The sequence below is a fragment of the Bufo bufo genome, chromosome 10, assembly GCF_905171765.1.
Source record: "Bufo bufo chromosome 10, aBufBuf1.1, whole genome shotgun sequence".
Lineage (NCBI taxonomy): Eukaryota > Metazoa > Chordata > Amphibia > Anura > Bufonidae > Bufo > Bufo bufo.
Genome location: NC_053398.1, coordinates 26,094,548 through 26,119,561, shown reverse-complemented (window position 1 = coordinate 26,119,561; position 25,014 = coordinate 26,094,548). Strand labels below are relative to the sequence as shown.

Here is a 25,014-nt window from a genome sequence, read left to right as displayed (position 1 = left end):
CTTGTGAAGCAGACAGCGGGCTGTGCGAGTCAAGGTAAGCCGCCAAACCGACTGTGGCTCATCAGACTAATTGCATTGCTAAAAGGCAAGCACAATAATTATTAGATAAGGTTAGAATTAAAGCACGCGCATAGAAAGTAGACATGTACTCTTTATTCACCGCGCTAATACATGAAAACCACTTAATTACATTAATAAGGTGTTTAAAGATGACTTTTAATTTGCCGCACATTGCAGTTACCCGTGGTAGAAGGCGGGAGAACATCCAAAAAATAAAAATAAGAATAGGCTGCCGTACTAAACTGGGCAAAAAAACTAAAGGGGTGGTCCCATCTGGACATTCATGGCAAATCGCACGGCTATTTCTGGCATCCCCAAATAAGTGAATGGACCGGGGGCTGCACTTCCCATTCACTTCTATGGAACTTCTAAAAATAGTCGAGTGCTCTCCCATAGAAATGAATGGAGAGCATGCTGCGCTTGCGCAGTGTCCACTGTCCTTCACTTTCTGACATTGGTAGCATGTCCTAGCGATGGGTATTTCCCTTTACATAATTTTCCTTATTGAAATAATTCATCATTTAAAAATATATATATATTTCTGTGTGTTGCTTTGACTTATCGTATACAATAGTCATTCTATTTTACAATCATACTCCTAACGGGGGAAAAAAAATAATAATACCTCCCCGTATCCCACTGAGATATAATTGAATAAGATGTTTTGCTCTTTAAAATAATAGATTACGTTAACGACCTGTTCTTCAGCTGCATTTTTCCCTAATGCTCGGGTAGCGGTTTTATGATTGTTACTGCTTGGGTAATTTTTGAAAGCTTAAATACCATAAATTTCTTGTCGTCTCCTATGAAAATGGTTATATATTAATCAAAATTGGTGCCCGGGTTTAGCTTTGCATTCAGGGAAGACATTAATAACCGCATAGTATTATGCAAGTATTTAATTATGAAATACAAAAGCAAAGGACTTACCCCGATCATTACCCTTCATCTGCTACAACTAATCATCCCCATGATTCACGAGAGGCTATTAGTTGGGGTTGTGGATGATATTGATGTTTATGTGACAGCTGTAGGCTATTTTAATTGTCCTTTTTTTTTTTTTCTGCATAGGTTTGTAAGGCCACTTGCCCTCTCTAATATATATATATATATATATATTAAAGTGGCTACAACTGAAACATGTTTATGTGTTATTTATTACTTTGACCGTTTATAGCTGTTGCGTGAAGCCTGATTGAAGCCATGCAGACTTGTTCTTGAGTAAAATTTGAGAACTGCAGTGAAGACTGACAGGCTAGGCAGAAGTGTAGAAATGAAGTTACATTACAGTGTTGAGAATACCATATTTTTTACCCTATAAGATGCACATTTAAAAAAATCTAAAAGTGGTGGAAAATGTCAGTGCGTTATATAGAGCAAATAGTAATGAGCGCTACCATTATGGAAGTGCTCTTTAGTACAGTAGGACCAGGGAGCGGTGAATGCTTCGCTCCTTGTGCTGGCTCTGTACTCGCCGCTCCCTGGTCTTTGTCTGCTGGCGCAGACGACGCCGCCGCTCTGTAACCTCACTCTGTGAGATGTCGGGGCACAGCACTGCGTAAAGCGTGCTGGATCTCGGGAGCAGTGGCAGTGTCTGGAACAGGAGAGGTGAGTTGATTATAATTTTTTGGGGTCTGATTTGAGGTCTGATTAACATTGGGGGTCTGAGCTGAGATCTGCTGAAATATATATATATTTTTTTTATTATTTTCCTCCTCTAAAACCTAGCTGCGTCTTATAGGGCGAAAAACATGGTATATAGAAACTATGGTTGGCCACTGATATGGACATGGTTAAAGGGGTTGTCCGAGTTAAAGGGGTTGTGCGGAATCCTAAAATTTTTTATTTACTTTTGTAAACCTCATGTAGTCTCCTACACAGCGCTCACAGAGTCTTCACTTCCATCTCCATGCTCCTGCTGCGCTCCACTGTTTACAGCCTGAACTTTCATGTTGTGGGCGTAGATGAAACGGATCAGCCAGAAATGTACACGTCTACAACACCCTTCCCTGGGCTGAGAACTCCACCCGCTTCACCCTCCAGAGCGTCAACCAGCCCATTCCAAAATCACATGGTCTGACATCACCACCATTCGGGCGGGGATTCTGACAGATGGGATCTTGTGAGGCCTGGTCGTGATGTCAGAGGAAATACAGTCTCCATAGAGGGTGCACTTGTTTTTGGTAGTTTCATCTCCCACAAAAAAATTACTGAAAAAGTGATCAAAAAGTCATATACACCGCAGATATCGATGAAAAGTACAGATCGTCCTGCAAAAAATGGGCCCTCACACAGCTCCGTACACATAGAAAATAAAAAAAGTTATGGTGCTTAGAATATGGCAATGCAAAGGAAAAATTGGTTTTTCATTAGATTTTTTCAGTATTAAAACGCAAGAAAAACTATACATATACTGTATCGTTGTAGTCGTAGTGACCCGGAGAATAAAAGTAACAGGTCAGTTTTACTGAATAGGAAACAGTGTAAAGAAAAAAAAAACTGAGGCAGAATGGTGTTTTTTTTTATAATTCCACCACATTCGGAATTTTTTCCCCCTTCCCACCACATTGTATGCAACTGTAAATGGTACCAGAAAGAGTATCTTGTCCCACCAAAAACAAGCCCTCGTACGGCTATGTGAATGAAAACTTAAATAAAGTTAAAGAGGACCTTTCATCGGTCCAAACATTGTAAGATAACTATCAGGCTGTGTAGAGCGGCGCCCCGGGATCTCACTGCACTTACTATTATTCCGGGGCGCCGCTCCGTTCTCCCGCTATGTTCTCCCAGGCTGTGAGCTCTGCGCTGTGATTGGACAGCGCTATAGCCTGGGAGAAGGAGACGCCCAGGAGAAAAAAGGCAGACTCCTCCCAGTATAACCAAGTCAGCGAAAATACCGGGGGACATAGCGGGAGAACGGAACGGCGCCCCAGAATAATAGTAAGTGCAGTGAGATCCCTGGGCGCCGCTCTTCACAGCCTGATAGTTATCTTACAATGTTTGGACTGATGAAAGGTCCACTTTAAAGCTTTGGGAGGGCTGGGAGTAAAAAATTAAAACGAAAAAAACTGAAAATTACCCGGTCTTCAAAGTGTTAAAGGAATTAACCAGAATATTGGACCTACAGAGGATGCTCAAGGGGAGGCATTTACTTTAACTTTTGGAGCATTCAGGTACTAGCCCACCAGGAATTTCAGAATCCAGACAATTGCCCTGCAAATAGAAACTACTGCTAAATAGAAGATTGAGATCGACACTTGGGGCAAATCCTTTTCTGAGAGGTCACCTCGCCAGGCATTGGATTTGGTTGGTGGACGGATCTGTCCACTAGTCTCCTGTTATTGGTTCCTGTCCATCTTAGGGATACATTTCATGCTACCATTCTTTTGTAACGTGCTTTCTTATTCTTTTAAGGACCTTCCAGCACCTCTTACAGATGAAATACCACGGCAGGACGATAAAGCAAGGGTCACAGAAGGTCCCAGATCAGCAGAAGACACAATGAAGATAGCATGGCGCTACCAGAACCTGCCAAAATTGGAGGTACTGCTTTTGAGGCTGAGTAAACTGGTTTCCAGATGTTCTGAGGAGTTTTGTGTTAAAAGTGTGTGCTTGTGGGGAAATGGGTTGTCCTCCATTCAGATGCCTCATGTGTTGGCTCTGGAGGACTTACTGGTGACTCCATTCAATTCACTGGGCTGCAATTCTAGAGACAACCTGTGGACAAGTGTGGTGCTGTTTTGGGAAGAAAGCGGCCATGGTTTTCTAATCCGGTAGAAACTGTTTGAAGGGGTTGTCCCAAAATGACAACCTATCACCTAACCTCAGGATCACAAGAATGGGGGTCTTGAGTTCCCTATTTGAATTGAGCCGCGGTCAAGCATGCACACTACCTACCGCTCCTTCCAAAGATCATGGTATTGCTGAAGATAGCAGAGTTACAGAGCTCGGCTATTTCCAGGAGTTTGCATGGAGCAGTACACATGCTTGACCCCTGCTCAGTTCAAACAGGGGCCACAGCACCTCTCTTCTTCTAGTGAGGTGAGGGGTTCAACAGGATTAGAAAAGCATAGCTGCTTTCTTCCAGAAACAGCGCCTCACCTGTCCATGGGTTTTCTCTGGAACTGCAGCTCAGCTACAAAAAAGTCACTGGGGTTATTGGCAAATCCTCCATGGCTAACTTAATGAGGATTGGCCTATTCCCCCATAAACACACGGGGAGATAAATCAAGACTGGTGGATGCACCCGCCAGTCTTGATCTCCCTGCGTTGGCGTGAGATGCGCCTGAGTTGTCAAGTTAAGTTGTTATATCTGCCCTGCCGTGCACCAGACACTAAAGTCTATGCCAGCTACAGGGTGGCGTAGACTTCAGCTATTACTTTCGCCACTTTCTGGCGATACTTATAGTAAATCCGGTGGCGCAAAGCCACACCCCTTTTTGACGTATAGGCCTTGATAAGTGTCCCTCACTGAGTTTTTACTCAATATTCCTCACAAGGGGACACTTATCAGACACTTATCCTGTGGAGAGGTAGTAGCCATCATAGGTCATACATAGTGGTCAGAGAACCGGGTTTGGATTGCTGTATCCGAACTTTGTTTATAAACTTCGTTAACAATATAGCCTCCATCCTACCGTAAAATGTATGGGCTCCGCAGTGGTCTTTGCGAACTTGCAGCAAATACCGCGAGACTTGCTTCGGCTTGCGTCTATGACGTGACACTTCAGGGGAACATTTATTAAGACCTGCATTTTAGACGCCGCTCTTTATAAAACCCTGAGCTGGCGGTGGTTCTGCAGAAGTTATGAAGAGGCGCCGGTGTCTCCATAACTTTTGCACAACCTGCACCGGTTCTAAATGTAAGACAGCTTCCAAGATGTCTTACATTCAGACCATTTTCCACGAGGCAGGCCTGCTGGCCCATCCCTTTCCCCGCCCACGCCAGGTCTTTGAATTTTAACACTGTATTTTATGTGAATAAACGAAGTGTCACGTCATAGGCGCTAGACGAAATACATCCAGGCCCCTCTTGGACTCTTTTAGTGAGTTCACCATCACCACCTCCTCAGGCAGAGAGTTCCATAGTCTCACTGCTCTTATCGTAAAGAATCCTCTTCTATGTTTGTGTACAAAATGGAAATGTATTAAGTGGTAGGGGGCACTCAACTACCTGGTACCAGATGGACAGGAGTCCACAATTCCGCGAACAATGAGAACTCCAGATGGTTTGGGTGTCCAAGTAAAACAACAATCTCTTGTGTGAGATACTGATGGCGGAAACGGTTAATGCAGCCTGCTTCCTAAATACCATTGCTCCGCTTGAGGGGCGTATGCTATGGTAGGTATACGGTATTGAAAGAGGACATGAGCATAAGTACACACATATTAGATGCTTTGTGCCATGAGTACTTTACCCCTCCAGAAGGCGTTTGATCCGATTGTAGTTCACTTGGATGATCCGGTCTGCATGCGGTCGGACGCCAAGTGCCAAGTGTATCAAGGACCTTCTATCTTGTTCCAAGTGATCCCTGGTCATGTGATCGGAGAATGTCCACGTGATCGGAGGGGAGAGTTCAGGAGGCTGGATTAGCTTAGATGGTTTCGCTAGTTAGGCGCGCGCCCATTGAACTGGAACTAAAGTAGAGCTGGTAATTGTAGTACTCGTAGCCACAAATATATTATGTGGGATCCTTTGGATGCTGCTTAAAACCAAACGCGTTTTGGGGTCTGAACTTGCCCCTTCCTCAGTGGTCCACTGGGAGAGATCTCTGTACTGACCCCTGATATATTTATACATAGTTATTAGATCTCCCCTCAGTCGTCTTTTTTCTAAAGTGAATAACCCTAATTTTGATAATCTTTAAGGTTACTGTACTGTCCCGAATGGGAGGAAATTCTCAAAAACCCCAAACACTGTGGCGTGTTTATAACCGGGGGAGCAATTCCTGCATGTGATCCATTGCTAACGGCAATCCCCAGCAAAAATTCATACAATGGAGGATGTCGGCAGCGGACCACATGCACCACAATGGCATCCTACACAAGATGGGATAATGTGTGGATGCAAATATAAGAATACATAAATCACTGCGAAAGGTGCACCACAATGATATGCAACTTACAACTCTGGCTAATCCCTCAGGCTGATGTTAAGAACTGAGACTTTAGCCAATGTATTCGTGTCAGGAACACATCGGAGCCCTTTTGCACCACCGTCAAGGTATCTCAGTGTGGCATGGGTTCCTACCACTAGACTACCTACGGTGTGTGAACACGGTCTGAGAGGTGCTAGGATACCTATGGAGGTATGTGGGAGCTTGGCTGTGAGTTAGATCCTAGCACCTCTCAGAGGTTCACACACCGTAGGTAGTCTAGTGGTAGGAACCCATGCCACACTGAGATACCTTGACGGTGGTGCAAAAGGGCTCCGATGTGTTCCTGACTGGAATACATTGGCTAAAGTCTCAGTTCTTAAAGGGAACCTGTCACCGGGATTTTGTGTATAGAGCTAGCACATCCTAGGACATGAGTTGCTAGATGGCCGCTAGCACATCCGCAATATCCAGTCCCCATAGCTCTGTGTGCTTTTATTGTGTAAAAAAAACGATTTGATACATATGCAAATTACCCTGAGATGTGTCCTGTCCCTGACTCATCTTACGTACAGGACTCATCTCAGGTTAATTTGCATATGTATCGAATCTGTTTTTTTACACGATAAAAGCACACAGAGCTATGGGGACTGGGTGTTGCGACTGTGCTAGCGGCCATCTAGCAACCCATGTCCTCAGCTCGATACATAAAATCCCAGTGACAGGTTCCCTTTAACATCAGCTTGAGGGATTAGCCAGTGTTGTCAGTTGCATATTATTGTGGTGATTACTGTACTGTCCCCCCATTCCAGTATTACTTTAGTTGCCCTCCTCTGAGCCCTCTCCAGCTCTGCTATGTCTGCCTTGTTCACAGGAGCCCAGAACTGTACACAGTACTCCATGTGTGGTCTGACCAGTGATTTGTAAAGTGGTAGGACTATGTTCTCATCACGGGCATCTATGCCCCTTTTGATGCAACCCATTATCTTATTGGCCTTGGCAGCAGCTGCCTGACACTGGTTTCTACAGCTTAGTTTGCTGTTCACTAAAATCACCTAGGTCCTTTTCCAGTGTTACCCAGTGTTTTACCATTTAGTATGTACAGGTGAATTTTATTATTTCTTCCCATGTGCATAACCTTACATTTGTCAGTGTTAAACCTCATCTGCCACCTCTCTGCCCAAGCCTCCAATCTATCCAGATCCCTCTGTAGCAGTCTACTGTCCTTTTCTGTGTTAATTACTTTACACAGTTTAGTGTCGTTTGCAAAAATTGATATTTTACTGTGCAAGCCTTCTAAAAGATCATTAATACTGAGGTACTCCACTATTGACAGTGACCCAATCTCAGTGTGTACCGTTAATAACCACCCTCTGTTTTCTATCACTGAGCCAGTTACTTACCCACATACAGACGTTTTCTCCCAGTCCGAGCATTCTCATTTTATATACTAACCTTTTATGCGGTACAGTGTCAAATGCTTTGGAGAAGTCCAGATATACGACATCCATTGATTCGCCGCTGTCAAGTCTAGAACTTACCTCCTCATAGAAACTGATTAAATTTGTTTGACATGACCGATCCTTCATGAAGCCATGCTGATATGATGTTATTTGCTTGTTTTCATTGAGATCCTCTAAGATAGCATCTCTTAGAAAACCTTCAAACAGTTTACCCACAACAGATGTTAAACTTACCGGCCTATAGTTTCCAGGCTCTGGACCCTTTTTGAATATTGGCACCACATATGCCATGCGCCAATCCTGTGGAACACTCCCTGTCAGTATAGAATCCTTACATATCAGAAATAAGGGTCTGGCTATGACATTACTTAATTCTCTTAGGATACGGGGGTGTATGCCATCTGGTCCTGGCGATTTGTCTATTTTTATATTTTTAAGACGCCGCTATACTTCTTCCTGGCTCAGACAGGGTGCTTTTAATGGGGAATTTACTTTTCATTTCATCTGACAGTTTATTTTCCTCAGTGAATACAGTGGAGAATTTTTTTTTTTTTAATAGGTTTGCTTTCTCCTCATCGCTCTCTGTAACTCCCCCCTCATTACTCTGTAGAGGGCCGATACCTTCAGATTTATACTTTTTATCATTTATATAATTGAAGAACATTTAAGAGTTAGGTCCCTTTCACACGAGCGAGTTTTCCGCGCGGGTGCAATACGCGACGTGAACGCATAGCACCCGCACTGAATCCTGACCCATTCATTTCAATGGATCTGTGTACATGAGCGTTGTTTTTCACGCATCAGTTCTGCGTTGCGTGAAAATCGCAGCATGTTCTATATTCTGCGTTTTTCACGCAGCCCTGGCCCCATAGAAGTGAATGGGGCTGCGTGAAAAACGCATTGCATCCGCAAGCAAGTGCGGGTGCGATGCGTTTTTCACTGATGGTTGCTAAGAGATGTTGTTTGTAAACATTCAGTTTTTTTATCACGCGCGTGAAAAACGCATCAAAACGCATTGCACCCGCTCGGAAAAAACTGAACAACTAAACGCAATCGCAGACAAAACTGACTGAACTTGCTTGCAAAATAGTGCGAGTTTCACTGAACGCATCCGGACCTAATCCGTCACGCTCGTGTGAAAGGGGCCTTAGTTTTGCTCTCCTTGGCTTTTATTTTTTTCCCTTTTTAGGCTACTTTCACACTAGCGTTCGGAGCGGATCCGTCTGATGTTTCATCAGACGGATCCGCTCCGATAATGCAGACGTTCGCATCCGTTCAGAACGGATCCGTCTGCATTAAAACTTAGAAAATTTTCTAAGTGTGAAAGTAGCCTGAGCGGATCCGTTCAGACTTTCCATTGAAAGTCAATGGGGAACGGATCCGCTTGAAGATTGAGCCATATGGTGTCATCTTCAAGCGGATCCGTCCCCATTGACTTCCATTATAAGTGTGGACGGATCCGCTCGCCTCCGCACGGCCAGGCGGACACCCGAACGCTGCAAGCAGCGTTCAGGTGTCCGCTCACTGAGCGGAGCGGAGGCTGAGCGCTGGCAGGCGGATGCATTCTCAGTGGATCCGCCTCCACTGAGAATGCATTGGGGCCAGACGGATGCGTTCGGGGCCGCTCGTGAGCCCCTTCAAACGGTGCGCACGAGCGGACACCCGAACGCTAGTGTGAAAGTAGCCTTAGTGATTTAAATGCTTCCTTTTTGTAATTCATTGTTTTCTTTACAGTTCTATTTATCCACATTGGTTTTATTCCCATAAGCTATGTAACTCTCACAATTAGATTTTAGGATGCTTTTAAAAATATCCCATTTTGTGGCTGTATTTTTATTTTTGAGGACTTTGTCCCAGTTAGTTAGGCCTATGGCATCTCTTTATTGGCTAAATTTAGCTTTTTTGAAGTGTGGTATTTTTGTTCCTCTCTGAAGAAACGCTCTTTTGAATGACAATTGGAAGGTTGTTACTTTATGGTCACTATTTCCCAGGTTTCCCCCAACCTGCACATCTGTTGTTCTGTCAGGTCTATTGGTTAATACTAAGTCCAGTATGGCCGTCCCTCTAGTCGGGTCCTGAACCAGTTGGGAAAGGTAATTGTCTTTGGTTATTACCAAGAACCTGTTTCCTTTATGAGATATACAGGTTTCAGTTTCCCAGTCTATATCTGGGTAGTTGAATACCCCCATAATAACCACCTCATTATGATTTGCTGCCACGTCTATCTCGTTTAGTAGTAGATTTTCTGTGGACTCTGGTATATTAGGTGGTTTATAATAAACTATAGATAGAGCCTGTAGCCGACAGAGAAGTCGGCCCAGTTCTCCAGGAACCCAAACCCCTTCTTCCTACACCAGTTCTTGAGCCACTTGTTAACCTCCCTAATCCCCCACTCCCTTTCTTGTGTGGCTCGTGGTACAGGTAGTATTTCGGAAAATACTACCTTTTGAGGTCCTTGACCTAAGCTTGTGACCTAAATCCCTAAAATCATTTTTAAGGACGATCCACATACCTACAACTTTGTTATTGGTCTTGCGATATTTTCCGCAAGTACTCAAAGACCTCTGCAGAGCCCATACATTTTACAGTTGGATCGGAGACTATATTGTTAAAGAAGTTTTCAAATGAACCGGGTTCATAAACCTGATTCGCTTAACACTGCCCTTTAAACTGGTTTTCCAGGGTCTTAGAATAGGCCAGATCGACAAAAATGGGAACTGTGTATCGCCACTACCTCAAGGACACCCCGATGCAAAAATAGAAGATATCTACTTCATTGTTGTCCCTCTAACGTGTTTTGGCGGGACACACCGTTCCCTCCTAAAGTTAATTACACAAGATGTGTAACTGTCTGATGAAGGGACTGGTGCAGTCTCGAAATGTCTTATAGGCACAACAATACAGTGTGCATCTTCTGCTTCTGCATCGGGGTGTCTTTGAGGTAGTGCTGCTACACAGTTACCATATTTCGCTAACATGGACTGTGTACTCTCATGTCCCGGCTTCGGGATATCGGCGAGGACGGCGTGCTGCAACTAGTGGATCCCTGTTTGGAGTGTTGTAGGTATGTGTGCTCTGAGCGCATCAGCTGCAGGTGAGCGGCACCTGCTCAAGTAAATCATTATTTTATATATAATCATTATTTGTATCTATAAATATCAGATAGTGGAAATCCGGCTCTCGGCACCTCCGCAGATCAGCTCGCTTGATTAATCGCTGCAGTCTCCTTATTGTTCACATTGGTCCCCACACACCTGCACGTTGTACACTTATCAGTGGTTTTACTGGATATTGACAATTATTTTATTTTTTTTTTATATATTTTTTTATTCTTTATTTAAATATTTACGGATAACAAACCGTGCATCAGCAAAGTAGATAGAATACATTGAGTACTTTAAAGATAATGCACTACAATGAGGGGTCATCATTTTACAGTCATCTTAATAAAGCCTGCTGGCAACTGTAGTGTGGGGTGAAGAACCCCGTTGAAAAAGGATCCGATTTGTCTAAGCAGGAACCCTGCCGGGAGATATTGATGAAAACGTACTCCTGGCCTCATAAACAAAAATGCCCAGGAAGAATGAAATGACACACTTGTAAACATATTGAAAGGTGCATCCAACAAACATATAGTGATATAAGGAGAACAAAACTTTGACGGACAATGAACACAGGAGGAAGGGGGGAGCACAAAAGAGTACAAGGTTGATAAGTTCAGCTTCTCAGGACAGTAGGTTCCGAAATTTCTGGGATTCCTGGAAGGAAAACCAGGGGGCCCAAGCATCAAGGAAAGCTTTATGCTTAGCTCGTAGCTGCGAAGTAAGTTCCTCCATTCTCCGGATCTCCTCCACCTTTTGGATCCAGCAGCCAATTGTCGGAGGCAAGGAGAGCTTCCACCTCGCAGGGATGCATGACCTAGCCGCTATCACCAAGGAGCACAGACAAGACTTGCGAAGCACACTCATTGGGAAATCCGATAGGAATAATAAATAGAAACCAGGTGTATTTGGTAGCGTAAACCGGAAAATTGAGGACAATGTTTTATGGATCGACTGCCAAAAAGGACTGATTTTTGGGCATTCCCAAAAAATGTGTAGCATTGAACCCATGGCTGAGTGACAACGCCAGCAAACAGGGGATGCAGATTTTCTGTAATCTGGCCGGAACATAGTACCATCTGGACATTATCTTATATCCCGCCTCCAGGAACCTACTCGCCATGCATGACCTATAGAGCAGGCAGAGTAGTTTTGACCAATGATCAGGGGGGACGTCTACTCCTAGGTCTTGAGACCACTTCGCCACATATGGGGCAGGTAGTCCTGTCAAGGAGCCACCGAGGACTGGTAACATTCAGATAGGGAATGTCTATATGCGCCCGACCAAACACAAGCTTTCTCTAAAGAGGTAAGAGACCCGTTAAACCCTGCGGAGGCCGAAATAGAGGATAGAAAATGTGTCAGTTGTCTGGATCTCCAGAATCCCAGGGGGCAGGCATCTGTCACTTTCAATATCTCGTCGTAAGTAAACCATCTGCCCGAGGTTCTAAAAAAGGGAGCACGGGACCTACCATTTACCCGCCATTGCAAAAACGGTCCTCCTCGACAACTCGCTGGGAAACTGGGGAACAATGGTGAGGGGGAGGGTGAGATCAAAGGATTTTCTTTGACTTTATGAAATTGTGTAATGGTGGGACCGATTGTGGGATGGTTAGAGAGAGCTGAAGGGAGTTTCATATCTACCCAGGGCAAGGAGGCCAGAGGATAGCTCGAGCACATTTGTTCGATCGAGACCCACTGTTTGAGCAGTGTGTGTCAACACCAGTCCACTATCCTTTGAAGCAAGGAGGCTGAGTAATATTTACGTAAATCAGGTACACCTAGCCCTCCTTTGTCCCTCGGGATGTGTAAGAGAGATCTAGCGAGTCTCGGGCTACCCCTGGCCCAGATAAATCTGAATAAGTCCCCATGGATCCTGTTGAAGAAACTAGAGGGGAGTTTAATGGGGAGGGTCTGAAAGAGGTATAACACCCGTGGGAGGATGTTCATTTTAAAAATAGCACCGTCCTAGCACCGTCCTTTCGACCACCTCTTAAGATCTTCCCTGATCCGGTCCCGGAGAGGGATAAAATTCCTGTGGTACACCTCCTTCAGATCCGAGGGGATGAACGTGCCCAGATATTTTACTGCTTCGGTAGCCCACTTGAATGGGAAGGAAGCGACCAAGTCGGACACAAGAGTATCCGGTAGTGAAATATTCAAGGCCTCTGATTTCTGAAAGTTAATCTTCAGATTAGAGAGGCCGTGAAATGCGTGAAATTCCGCCATCAAGTTCGGAAAATAAATCTTGTGGTTAGTAAGCGTGAACATCAGATCATCCGCATAAGTTGCTATCTTAAATTATTTGCCCTCTACTGAGAGTCCCGATATATTCGGGTTCTGTCGGATTGCCCTCAGGAGCGGTTCCAAAGTAAGAACAAAGATCAGTGGGGAGAGGGGGCACCCCTGGCGGGTCCCATTCCGTATCGCAAAACACGGAGAGAGCACACCATTCACCTTCGTGGCCGCAGACGGAGACTCATATAGAGCTCGGATCCATGTCGCCAGAGGACCGGTGATGCCAACGTAGCGCAATACCGCAAACAACCAAGGCCACCCTACCCTGTCAAAGGCTTTTTCAGCATCCGTGGACAAGAGACAGAGTGGGGCATCTCGGATCCTGGCGTGGTGAATCAGATTGAGAACCTTAGTGGTGTTATCTCTCGCAACGGAATGAAACTCACCTGGTCATTGTGTATGAGATTAGATAGCAGCGGAACCAGCCGTGTGGCCAGGATTTTAGCGAACAATTTAAGGTCCACGTTTAAAAGTGAAATGGGACCATAGTTGCCGCAGAGGGTGGGGTCCTTTCCTTTCTTATGTATTACTGTGATATGAGCATGTGACATGTCTGCAGGGAGTAAATGCCCTGTGCTGAGTACATTGAGTGCTTTAGCTAGTGGGGCCTGGAGAAGAGGTAAAAATCTCTTGTAGTAGGAGGCAGGGAGGCCGTCAGGACCCGGGGTCTTACTGGGTTGCATAGTTTTTAAAGCCTCTGCTATTTCCTCGGTAGAGATCGGCCTGTCTAAGTCTAGGAGGGAGTCTGTAGGTATCTTTGGTATACCCGAATCAGCAAGATACTTGTCCATCACCGAGTGCAGAGACCCTGTAGTGTCGTTGGGCTGTGAGAGATTGTATAAGGATTGGTAATACTGAGCAAAGGCTTCTGCAATAGCGGCTGGGTCATTAAGGAGTGATCCTCGGGCAGTGGCTATACGGGGAACATAATTTCTTGCTCTTTGCTCTCTGAGTAATCTGGCTAGCAATTTGCCACTTTTATTTCTGAACTCAAAGAAGTACCTGCGGCCATTAGCTAGAATGGTTTTCGTTAGTAAATCCAACTTCTCCTTGAGCTCACTTCTGGCTAAGAGGAGGGTGAGACTTTTTATGGGCCTGTTCAAGGGTGACTATTTCCGCTAAAAGCTGAGAGATTTCAGCTGCCCTTACTTTCTTAAGTCTCGCTCCATGCTTGATTAATTCCCCACGGATTACACATTTGTGAGCTGCCCAAACCGAGATAGGTGACATATCATCAGTTTGATTGGTTTCAAAGTACTGAGAGATCTCCGTATGTACCTCCTGAGCTACCTCCAGATCCTGCAGTAAGGATTCATTTACTCGCCACTGCCAAGATTTCGGAGCAGGGAGGGGGGACTTCAAGGAAACATGGAGCATCGCGTGGTCCGAGAAGGTCAGCGGGTCTATAACTGATGAAGCTAAGAGGGATACCGCCGAGTGTCTCAGTAGAAAATAGTCTAGTCTGGAATAAGTGTCCCTCGCTGCAGAATAAAAAACGTGAAGTCTTTGACCTCAGGGTTAAGAACCCGCCACGCGTCTACTAGCTGATGGGTATGGAGAAACTTTTTGATATCCCGAAGATATGAATGGGCAAGGTGAGAGGTCCCTCTAGAGACATCCACGACAGGGTCTAGTGCCACATTGAGATCCCCCCCGACCAACAGGGTGCCCTCCGCAAAGTCATCCAGGCGAGTCATCCCAGTTAGGGCCTTGAGTTCTTTGGTGTTGGGCAGGTATACGTTTGTTAGGGTGTACAGCTGCCATGCTAGACGTCCCTTGAGAAATAGAAAGCGACCATTGTCGTCAGTGCGAGCATCTAAGAATTCCCATGGAACAGATCTGGCAATGAGTAGGCTTACTCCCCTCGACTTTGACCCCGAAAAACAGCTATGATAGGTATCCGGATACCTAGGGGATTTAAGCGACGGCATAGCATCCCTGCGGAAGTGGGTCTCTTGAATAAAAGCTACTTGTACCTTCCTGCTCCATAGGAGCCGGAGAATGGAGGAGCGCTTCTGAGGGGTATTCAGCCCATTGGCGTTGATAGACGCAAACTGGACAGTAGTCATGGCTTCAATCTGCTAAGAAAGGGGAGAGTGAAAAATACGAACTAACAGACAGATGAGACAAGAGGGAGGAGGGAAAGACAAGACAAAACTAAGAAGACTTTACAATATAACCCTGACCGGCTAGTCCAGAGAGAGTAAAACAAAGCCTGCAGAGAAAAACTCTGCAGAAAAAGGTGGAAAAAAACCCCCACTATGCAATTCTTGGAAGGCTCAGAGAGAGTCGACCAAGATTCGCTTGACCTAGTTGGAGAGAGGGAGAGCAATCAGAAAATGCGTCCCAGTCCCTGGGCCCAGGTCATATTAATCTGAGTGGCAAACAAGAACAAAACAGCTAGTGGAAAAACAATAACAATAAGCCCACATGACATGAGTGAGATAGTAGGACTCGGATCATCCTACACAGTGGCTCTGAGAGAGCCAGTTACCGGCTATGACAATAAAGGCCTTCAAGCCCCAGCACAGGCTCATTAATCCGAAACAGAGCGGGGAGAACGATCTCGTCTCCCCATTGGTACATCTTGAGGCAATGTCCGGTTGTCACCAACACCCTGGAGACTAGATGAGTCCAGGACAAAAGATGCAGGGATCGGGACGTCCCACCAGTTCGGTAGTGATACTATAGGTACATCCAAAAAGCGGGACAAGTCCTCCGCCTGGTCCGGCGAGAGAAGAGTGAATGTGGTTCCATTCCTGCGGACAATCAGGTGGAAGGGGTGTCCCCATCGATACGTGGCTCCAGCTTCAGTGATAACTTGGAGGATCGGCTTCAGAATCCGCCTTATTATCAAGGTTCTTCTAGACACATCCGGGAAAATGTGGATTTGAGAATTTGCAACAGGCACCGGGCCTCGTCTCCAGGCTCTCTGTATCAAGACCTCTTTTTCTCTAAAGAAATGGACGCGACACAGAACGTCTCGCAGGTTGGAGGCACCTACACGTCGGGGACCGGTGACTCGGTGGACCCTGTCCAGTTCAATCTCGGACTCTTCCGGACTGTCAAGGAGGGTGTTAAAAATAGCCGTCACTGCTTTACGCAATTCTGAAGATTGAATCTCCTTCGGGAATCCCTCGCAGTTTAATATTGTTACGGCGCCCTCTATTCTCCTGGTCTGTACACAGGCTGCTCACACGTCCATGCTCTGGCCACGCCCCCGGATATTGACAATTTGTCCCATTTGGACAACCAGAAGATCCGCTACTACACAGCCAAGTCACATTGTTATGACCACCTCCTACTTTCATCGTCAGCAGCGTGTAGCTCATGAAGGAAGTCCCATGCTGTGAGCTGGCTTGGTGGGTATGTAAGATGTGCGATAGACTATCTGTGCACAAATCCCTTGTTGCTGTCGTGGTTAAAGTGTGCGATTTATCAGAGGTGCAAAAAGAGATGATTTTTGGCCTTCAGGCCAAGGGTAGCAGGATTTCTGAAGCTGCGCAGTGTGAACTGTTCTCGTGCTACTGCCATGAAAGTGTATGGTGACCTGACAAATGGCACCATTGTGAAGAAGCGACGTGGAAACTGCAGAGCACCGCATGTCATTGATGTGAGAGGTGAACATAAGCTACGAAGGTGCGTTTGGTTCGGACCAACACGATACAGTGGAGCAGCTCACCGCCAGAATGAACCAGGAGGCTACCAGACGTCTTTCTAAAACAACAGTTCAGCGAAGCCTTCTGCATATGGGGCTCTGAAGCAGATGGACGGTCACTGCACCTCTGCTAACTTCGTGGCAGTATCGGCATTGGACCTCCGCTGATTAGCAAAAGGGTTGTCTTCTTCGATGAGTCACGTTTTCTGCTTCATGGAACGGATGGATGTTGGTGTGTCAGACAAGAAGCATCAACATCCTGCAACCACTACTGTAAGAACACAAGCTGGTGGGATCAGTGTTCTGGTTTGGGGAAGGTTTTTGTGACATTCTCTGGGCCCACTCATCCATGTGGAAGGCACTCTCAATCGATTTGGGTTGAACCCATCCTTACAGATCACGTACACCCATGTCTTCCCTGGGGTGGATGGGATCTTTCAGCAGGACCATGGTACATGTTACACGGCTAGAAATGTCTGACATGGGTTGAAAAAACATGACCAAGACTTCCAAGTACTACCCTGCCCCCCTAATTCCCCAGACTTGAACCCAATTGAGCATCTGTGGAACCATCTCGATCATTGTGTTTGCTCTATGGATCTTCCTCCATGCACCCTCCAGCAGCTGTGGGATGCACTGCAGTCCAGATACCTGTGACCACCTTCCAGGACCTTATTGAGTCACTCCCAGTCCGTCTAGCTGCTGTCCATGCTGCACACAGCGGTTACTCTGGATATTAGCTGGTGGTTATTATAATGTGACTCAACTGTGTCTCAATATGTCATGTAGATATACCCACTAGTGTAAGCAATGAAGAGGCCTCAGCGCTCCTCGACACACACTCTGATCAGCGAGGTACCAAGAGTCATGGAGTTAGTCCATCTCCTTCTCCAAATAGTAGGATAATCACTTTGAAACCAGAATATTAAACACATAGTAGGGTTTGAGGTTGGCTTTCACCACTGACCCCTCCAAACAACGTTTCATGTAGCCCTAATATACTCCATTTAATGGCTCTTGGAGTATGGATGTCTCACTTGATGGACAGATATATAGAAAACATCCTCAACGGGTAAACTAAGCCTGGGTTGTCAAAGTCAATCTATAAGTGACAGCAGATTCTAATGGCTGAGAACTACGGCCCTCCCTGGAATCAACACTATTAAGACCTCTTGTCCCAGTTACGTCATAGCACATTAAGGGTCGCTGAACTAGGAGGACTGCACGGACTTAAACGTCAACTTTCATCTGTCTATGACTTCGACGTACTGAAGCATAATGCACAGTTAGTCGCCCTACATGTCAGCATATTTGGCCACTTACACCATGGCTTATTTGTGATCCTTCAGGGTCAGTCCCCGACAACAAACTATGAAATAACTTTTCGAAAAAGTTGACCGTGTCATTGCTCCCTTGATGGAGCTGAGATTGACACCTGAGGAGACAAGGTGAGCCCCGGGCAGTGAGGTAGGTGACAATGGAACAGTTAAACGATACACTTCAGGTGAGGTGATACAGAGTTCATTTGCTCAGTGTGTCAAGCTTCGGGTAACATTTGGATTTTCAGGAGGAGACATTGGGGAGGCTGCTGGTAACCTGAGACTATTCGGTGTAAGAAAGGTCAAGCTGCTTAGCATAGAGATTAGAGTTTGGATGAGTTTCTTGAAGAAGAGTCGAATAATTACACAAGGCACCGCGGCGGTAATACAGGGGTCTTGGTAGGACACCTAAGACTTCTTTAATGAGACTGCTGAGTCATAGAGACCGTTAAGGCTTACCGGTACTAATGGGAATGCTTAACACAGGTCCCAAGGCCATTCTCATTTGTGCATACTTCTCGATGGAAGCATCACTTACATAAAGAGCTATTGGCATTTTTGTTACATTCACTTCATAGTTTGGAGACAGACTTATTTCCTCCACTGAAAGTTGTAAGTTCCCTAAATGTTTGCTTAAAGGGGTTGTCTGGGTTTTTAATATTGTTGACCTATCCTCAGGAGAGGTCATCAAAATCAGATCAGTGGTGGTCCAACTCCTGGTACCCCCGCCGATCAGCTGCTTGAAGAGACTCACAGCTTACCAAGCACAGCGCCGCTCGTTGGATAGTGGCTGTGGTTGGTATTGCAGCTCTGATCTGCGCCTCGGCCATGTGACCGATAAACGTAACCAAGGTGCTGCGGACTCTTCAAACAGCTGATCGGCTGCGGTTCAAAGGATAAGCCATTAATATTATGAACCCAGAAAATCGCTCTCCCGAGATGTCTGTTTTAGTAACTACTTGCACTACCTATGCAATAGCAATTCTGTCACGTCTACTCTCGTGATTCTGTTGTGCTATTCCTCTGTTATTCCTGCTAGGAGTTATGAATGACTTGCCAGCAGTCTGCAGTAAAGCTTCAATAAGTTGTTATCAGTTGTGGGGGAGGAGGGAGGTTGTCCCTGCACAGTCTGACACTGGCAGCACTGATTGGATAATGTCGGACTGTGAAGAGACACATCACCAACTGGTAACACCCATCTGGACCTTCATTACAGACTGCTAGCAAGTAATTTGTAACTTCTAGTAGGAATAAAACAGGAATGGTAGATCATAGAGTTATAAGAATAGATGCTTCAAAATTGTTGTTACATGGGCAATGCAAGGAGTTACTAAAACAGACATGTCAGGAGTTGTCAGAGTTTCATCAATATCAGATCAGCGGGGGTCCGACACCCGTCACCCCCACCAATCAGCTGTTTGAAAAGGTCTTAGCACATCTTAGGTCAGTAGCACGCGTTCATCACAGCCGCTATCCAATATATGGCGCTGTACTTGGTAAGGCTACTTTCACACTTGCATTTTGTGCGGATCCGTCTTGTATCTGCACAGACGGATCCGCACCAATAATGCAAACGCTTGTATCCGTTAATAACGGAACCGTTTGCATTATTCATAAAAAAAAAAAGTCTAAGTCAAAACAGATCCGTCTTGACTTACATTGAAAGTCAATGGGGGAGGAATCCGTTTTCAATTGCACCATATTGTGTCTTTGAAAAACGGATCCGTCCCCATTGACTTACATTGTAAGTCTAGACGGATCCGTTAGGCTCTGCATAGTCAGACGGTCACCAAAACGCTGCAAGCTGCGTTTTAGTGACCGTCTAAAAAACGCAACGGAGACCAAACGCAGCCAAACTGATGCATTCTGAACGGATCCTTATCCATTCAGAATGCATTGGGGCTGAACAAGCGGACCCAGAAACGCCAGGGTGAAAGTAGCCTAAGCTGCAAAGAGGCAGTGGCAGTCACCAGAGCACCGTGGTCTCTTCAAGCAGCTGATCGACTGGGGTGTCGGGAGTCGCACCCCTGCTGATCTGATATCGGTGATTTATAGGCCATCGATATCAAAAACTCAGACAACCCCATTAATGAGGACCTGTCCCCTCTCCTGACATGCTTGTTTTAGTAAATCCTTGCATTCCTCATGTAATAACAATTCTAGAGCCTCTATTCTTATGATTCTATGATGTGCCAGATGTCCTCTATTATTCCTACCAAAAGTTATGAATAAATTGCTAGCAGTTTGCGATGAAGGTTCAGATGGGAGTTACCATTTGGAGGTGTGTCTCTGCACATTCTGACACTGTCCAATCAGTGCTGTCAGTGTCAGACTCTGCAGGGACACACCCTTAACTGGTAACACCCAATTCGAACGCTAGCAATTTATTCATAACTTCTAACTGAAATAATAGAGAAATGGCACAACATAGAGTCCTGAGAGAAGATGCCCCAGAAAGGTTATTACATGGGGGATGCAAGTAGAAAGGTCCTCTTTAAAGGGATGTTCACAATATTGATGGCTTTGGATAGACCATCAGTATTGATCAGAGGGGGTCCAGCTCTCAGCCCCTTCCCGCTCAACAATAAAGTGCTTTCAAAGGGCTGCAACCTCTTCATTGTTTACACCGCATGCTGTGCAGGTTAGGCCTCGTGCACACGGCCGTATTTTTGGTCCGTGTCCTATCCGCATTTTTTGGGTATCGCACGTGGACCCATTCATTTCTATGGGTCCACATCTGTGCAGCCATATGTCCGGAAAGCAAAAGGCATGTCTTATTCTTGTCCTTTTTGCGGATAAGTATAGGTGTTTTTATAATAGGGCAAGAAAATACAGACGCACACGGCTGGTATCAGTGTTTTGTGGATCCTCTGTTTGCGGACAGCAAAACACATACGTTAGTGTGCATGAGGCCTTATGGTGGTATCCACATGCGTGGGACAAAGCTGCAGTATTCTGAGTGCTACGGCCCCTTCAGGCAGCCGATCAGTAGGGGTGCTGGTATTTTGGGTCTTTGAGTCCAAGACACAGTTAATAGTTTTTTTTTTGTAAGTACGGTATTGGTTTAACCGATATAGATTTTTATTTGTTTGGCTGTGGTTTTAATTTTTGCAGTATTTTTTCGTGACCAATTCAGGTCTCATTTTTTTTGCTTAGTTTTTTTTTTTTTAGCATTTTTAGACAGGTACCATAGACTTGGGCCTCTTTCACATGTGAATCGCTGTCATGTGCTGTCCACAGACCGCTCACCTATCCACATATTGACTTTGATGTCTGCATTCACACATCGGTGGTGACTCCATGGAAGCAAGCCCTGTTTTTGTCTGTGATGTCCTGTGTTTGGTCATTTGTTTTCACAGAAAATTGGTAGGAGATTCTCTGGAAACTAATTTTCAGCCTAGCACGGATGACACGTGAAGGACAAAAAACTGACACATGGACCAAACACGGATCCTTCATCTTCTTTCGATGAACCACTGATCATCTTGTTAGTTATGACATCCCGCAAAAGAGATTTAGGGTGGGACACGCAGAACGGGAAAATGGGGGATGCACAACATGGATACAGTCATGTTTTTGCTACATTCTATGTTTTTCTTTTTTCTAATTGTATACTAGTCATCTGCTAGTAACGTTGTGTGCCAAAAAAATGGCGTGATCACCTTAAAATAAAACGTAATCCCAAGTCGCTGTTTGCAAACAACCCCACGGATGCCATCTATCGGCCGCAGTGCGACCGATTATTGTCTTGTGTACGGACAGCTTCGGATAACTAAAAATTTCCTCTTTCATGCCAAAATACTAAGGGGGTCATTTATTAAAACTGGCATTTTAGAAGCCAGTCTTAATAACCCCTGTATCTGGCGGTGGATCCACCAAAGTTTTGAAGAGGCGCCGGCCTCTACATAACTTAGGCGCATCCAGCGCTGGTCTAAATGGAAAAGACGGCTTTCTTGCTGGCGTAGATTTAGACCATTTTCTATGACTTAAAGAGGCATAGAAAACGATAAATGAGACGTCCCGCCCACGCCACGCCCCCCTTTTTTTTTAGACCTGGTGTGAGCGGGAAAAAGTCGCAGATTTTGCACCACAATCTTCGACAGATATATATATGCCAGAAAACTGGTGTATATCCGATAGTCAAGGCCCCTCTAAGACTTTAAAAAACACATTAAAAAGTTTTATCACAAAAGGAGAGAAAAGGTGCAAAACACTCAAAAACTATTTCACAACCTGGCGGCAGTTAGTCACCATTCAAAGCTTCTCTGTGGAGTCCGCAAAATCTTCTTATTTCCTCCTGTCCCTTCCAAAAACTGTCTGCGGCACACGGCAGCCCCTATCCGGACCAGGAGGGGAGGGCGCAGTCGCCCAACACGAGTGTTTACGTTCGGCGTATCTGAAACGTAGCTCTCCATTGAGAGCCTGAAAGGTTGACTGAGCAGTACTTATTAAATCCCTCTAGTGAAAGTATTGAAGCACGCTGTTGACTTGCTTAACCAAGTGCGTAATAAGTAAAGTAAGCACTTGAGATTGTATCAGCTTCACTGTCACTAGAAGCTAATCGCTGGGAAGTCAGCCTGCAAGAAGCAAGCACAGTGGTCACTTCTTCTGCTGCCGTTAGTGTCGTGCGCGTTAGATATATCCTTAGGCTACTTAAGCCTGCTACTTATCTAACCGTGCGGAGACATGGATGCTGCAGACAGAGCTGGTGGGCTCGTCTTCTTCTTCGATACCTTCCTACCTGTCCCGATCTTCACATCACGCTGCCTCGTTGGACAATTGCTTTCCAGTTGACAATGTGTCTGTGCTTCACTTCAGGACACCTTGGCGTCCCACCAAAGCCTTCACCGCTGGCTTTTTCTTCTCTTTTTTTTCCTCTTCCAGTTCTTTTCTCTCTGAACTGAAATGTTTTTGTTTTTTTTTATTTGGTGCTTCGAACCGCAGACGAAGAAGATTAACCCAGAAATGGGGCGGATCAGGACAGGGTTTGGCGTTGTTTTGGTTATCGGTGGATTTGTACAGACGTGGGAAGAGTTTGGATTACGCGTGGTGACGTGCCAACTCAAACAGCCTTTAGGCGCCTCACGTAATCTCATTTTATTAAGGTGAAAGCCATCGACACGAGGCAGCGAGGGAAAAAAAGAATGACATGAAACACCCCCCTTTTTGGTTATGGGGCGATTTTTCTCATGTTTAGACACCTACTAAGTGTCTTGTTATGCAGATGCAGAAGAGAAAGTCCTTGTCTCTTCTAGCAAGAATGACTTAATTTAACATAGCATTTTGTTACCCACGGGCCCCAGAACATTTTTACATCAGGGATTTTATTCAGCCATCTTGGGAATGCTTATTAATTCAGCCAGTTAGTGTGCAGTCAGTCTTCATATATATTTCCTCTTTTAATAAACTAATCGTATTTCTTAAGTTTTTTTTATAAAGTGATAAATATTATCTTTTCCTTTTTAAATCTTTGATTTTTATTCATTTTTATTTTTTTATATTAATTTGCACTTTATTATTTTAATTAATTTTAATTACTTTTTATTTGAGAATACAAAAAAAAAAGTGGGGTGCATTACTGACTACATCGGATTATTTTACACGAGCATAATAATCCAGAAAAAAAATATCTTATGTACAAGTGAAACAAAATAATTTCAATTAAAAATCCTACGGTTACAAATGTTTGGGCAGAGAGCATATGGCTCTTAACTCTACCACCAAATTTCACTGTATCTGTAAGGTTGACTGTGACGTACACCCATGGATCGCCAGTTCTCCCCTGGTGGGCCCAGGTTGTCCCATCAGGCAATGCTAAAGGTGTCTCCTTCTCTGAAACACTCATTCATTTTTCATTTTCATGGCTGTCAGGTAATACCATGGCAAGGGGAAGCTTTTCTGGTTGTAACAGATGACCATGAGTGAGGCTTTGTTTAGGTTTACCCCTTTTAAGTTTTAAACTAATGTTAATGCAGCTGTCATTTTAGTTAGGGAACAGTGCAGCCCTATACTTCACCCAGACCACTGTCCGTATTTACTTAGTCTGTCCACACTAAATACCGGCCCCCAACTGGGCAATGGTCCCTAGCCTAAGTACAGACTACCTAATCTGGGTAAAGGGGTAGTCAGACACACAGGGTCAAAACCTGAGGGTCACACCACAGAACCAAAGCAGAGACAACATGCAGGATCAAAACCAGGAGGTGAGGTCAGAGACAGTCAGCACAGAGAGGTAAGGTCACAGACAGTAGTTCAGAGATCTGGAATCCACAGAGCATGCAATAAAGCTTGTGATGCAGGAAGACCAATCACAGGCAACTGTGGTCAGCAGTTCCCTGTTTAAATACCCCGCCAACAGGAAGCACGTGACATCGATGCCAAACCTTATCGGCCTGACATCCCTGATAGGCTGATCTGCCCAACTGTCAGCTGGGCAGGTTGCCCCACTGTCAGCTGGGCAGGTTGCCCCAGTAATAGAGTGACAACAGTGGTGCCTCATTATAGAGGCCAGACTCTCTGCAGGAGCCAGGACGGGTAGATACTTGACAGCTCCACATGCCACCAGTGGCTCAGTTAAGGTTTGCTTTCCAACACCATGTTAAGAATCAAAGCCCTTACAGTTGGTATTGGGGTCTACATGTGGTGTTGGTGTGCTCTTGGCATATTAGATCTTTTTGAATTTTTTGGTTACTGTTCAGTATTCTGAGGATATGTTTAGTAACTCAGTCCATATCAACATCAACCATTTCTCTTGCCATGCCTTCATCTCACTTCATTACTTTTGTTGCATGATTTTGAAATATTGGGTACACTAGTAATGCCATTGGTTCTTGGATAACTGATAGGACACATCCTGGTTGTCAACATTCCCTCCCCCTTCCTTTCTGCAACACAGTGAGACCTCTAGCAAATACATTTCAAACGAGCATTCTCATCACAAACCATATTTTATTAAATAAAATATAGATTAAGTGCAATGCATTGGAGTAATTGTCAGATAAATATACAGAAAATAAATAA

General features: G+C 45.0%; 1 protein-coding gene across 3 annotated transcripts in view; it reads left to right on the top strand.

Moving 5' to 3' along the window:
* Positions 1–25,014, top strand: part of ELP4 (elongator acetyltransferase complex subunit 4) — a 261,945-nt gene that overhangs the window by 59,529 nt on the left and 177,402 nt on the right. For all 3 annotated transcript variants that reach the window (XM_040409516.1, XM_040409515.1, XM_040409517.1), the window contains exon 4: positions 3,475–3,603. In XM_040409516.1, coding sequence (XP_040265450.1) covers positions 3,475–3,603 — 129 coding nt within the window. The remainder of the gene's footprint in view (positions 1–3,474; positions 3,604–25,014) is intronic.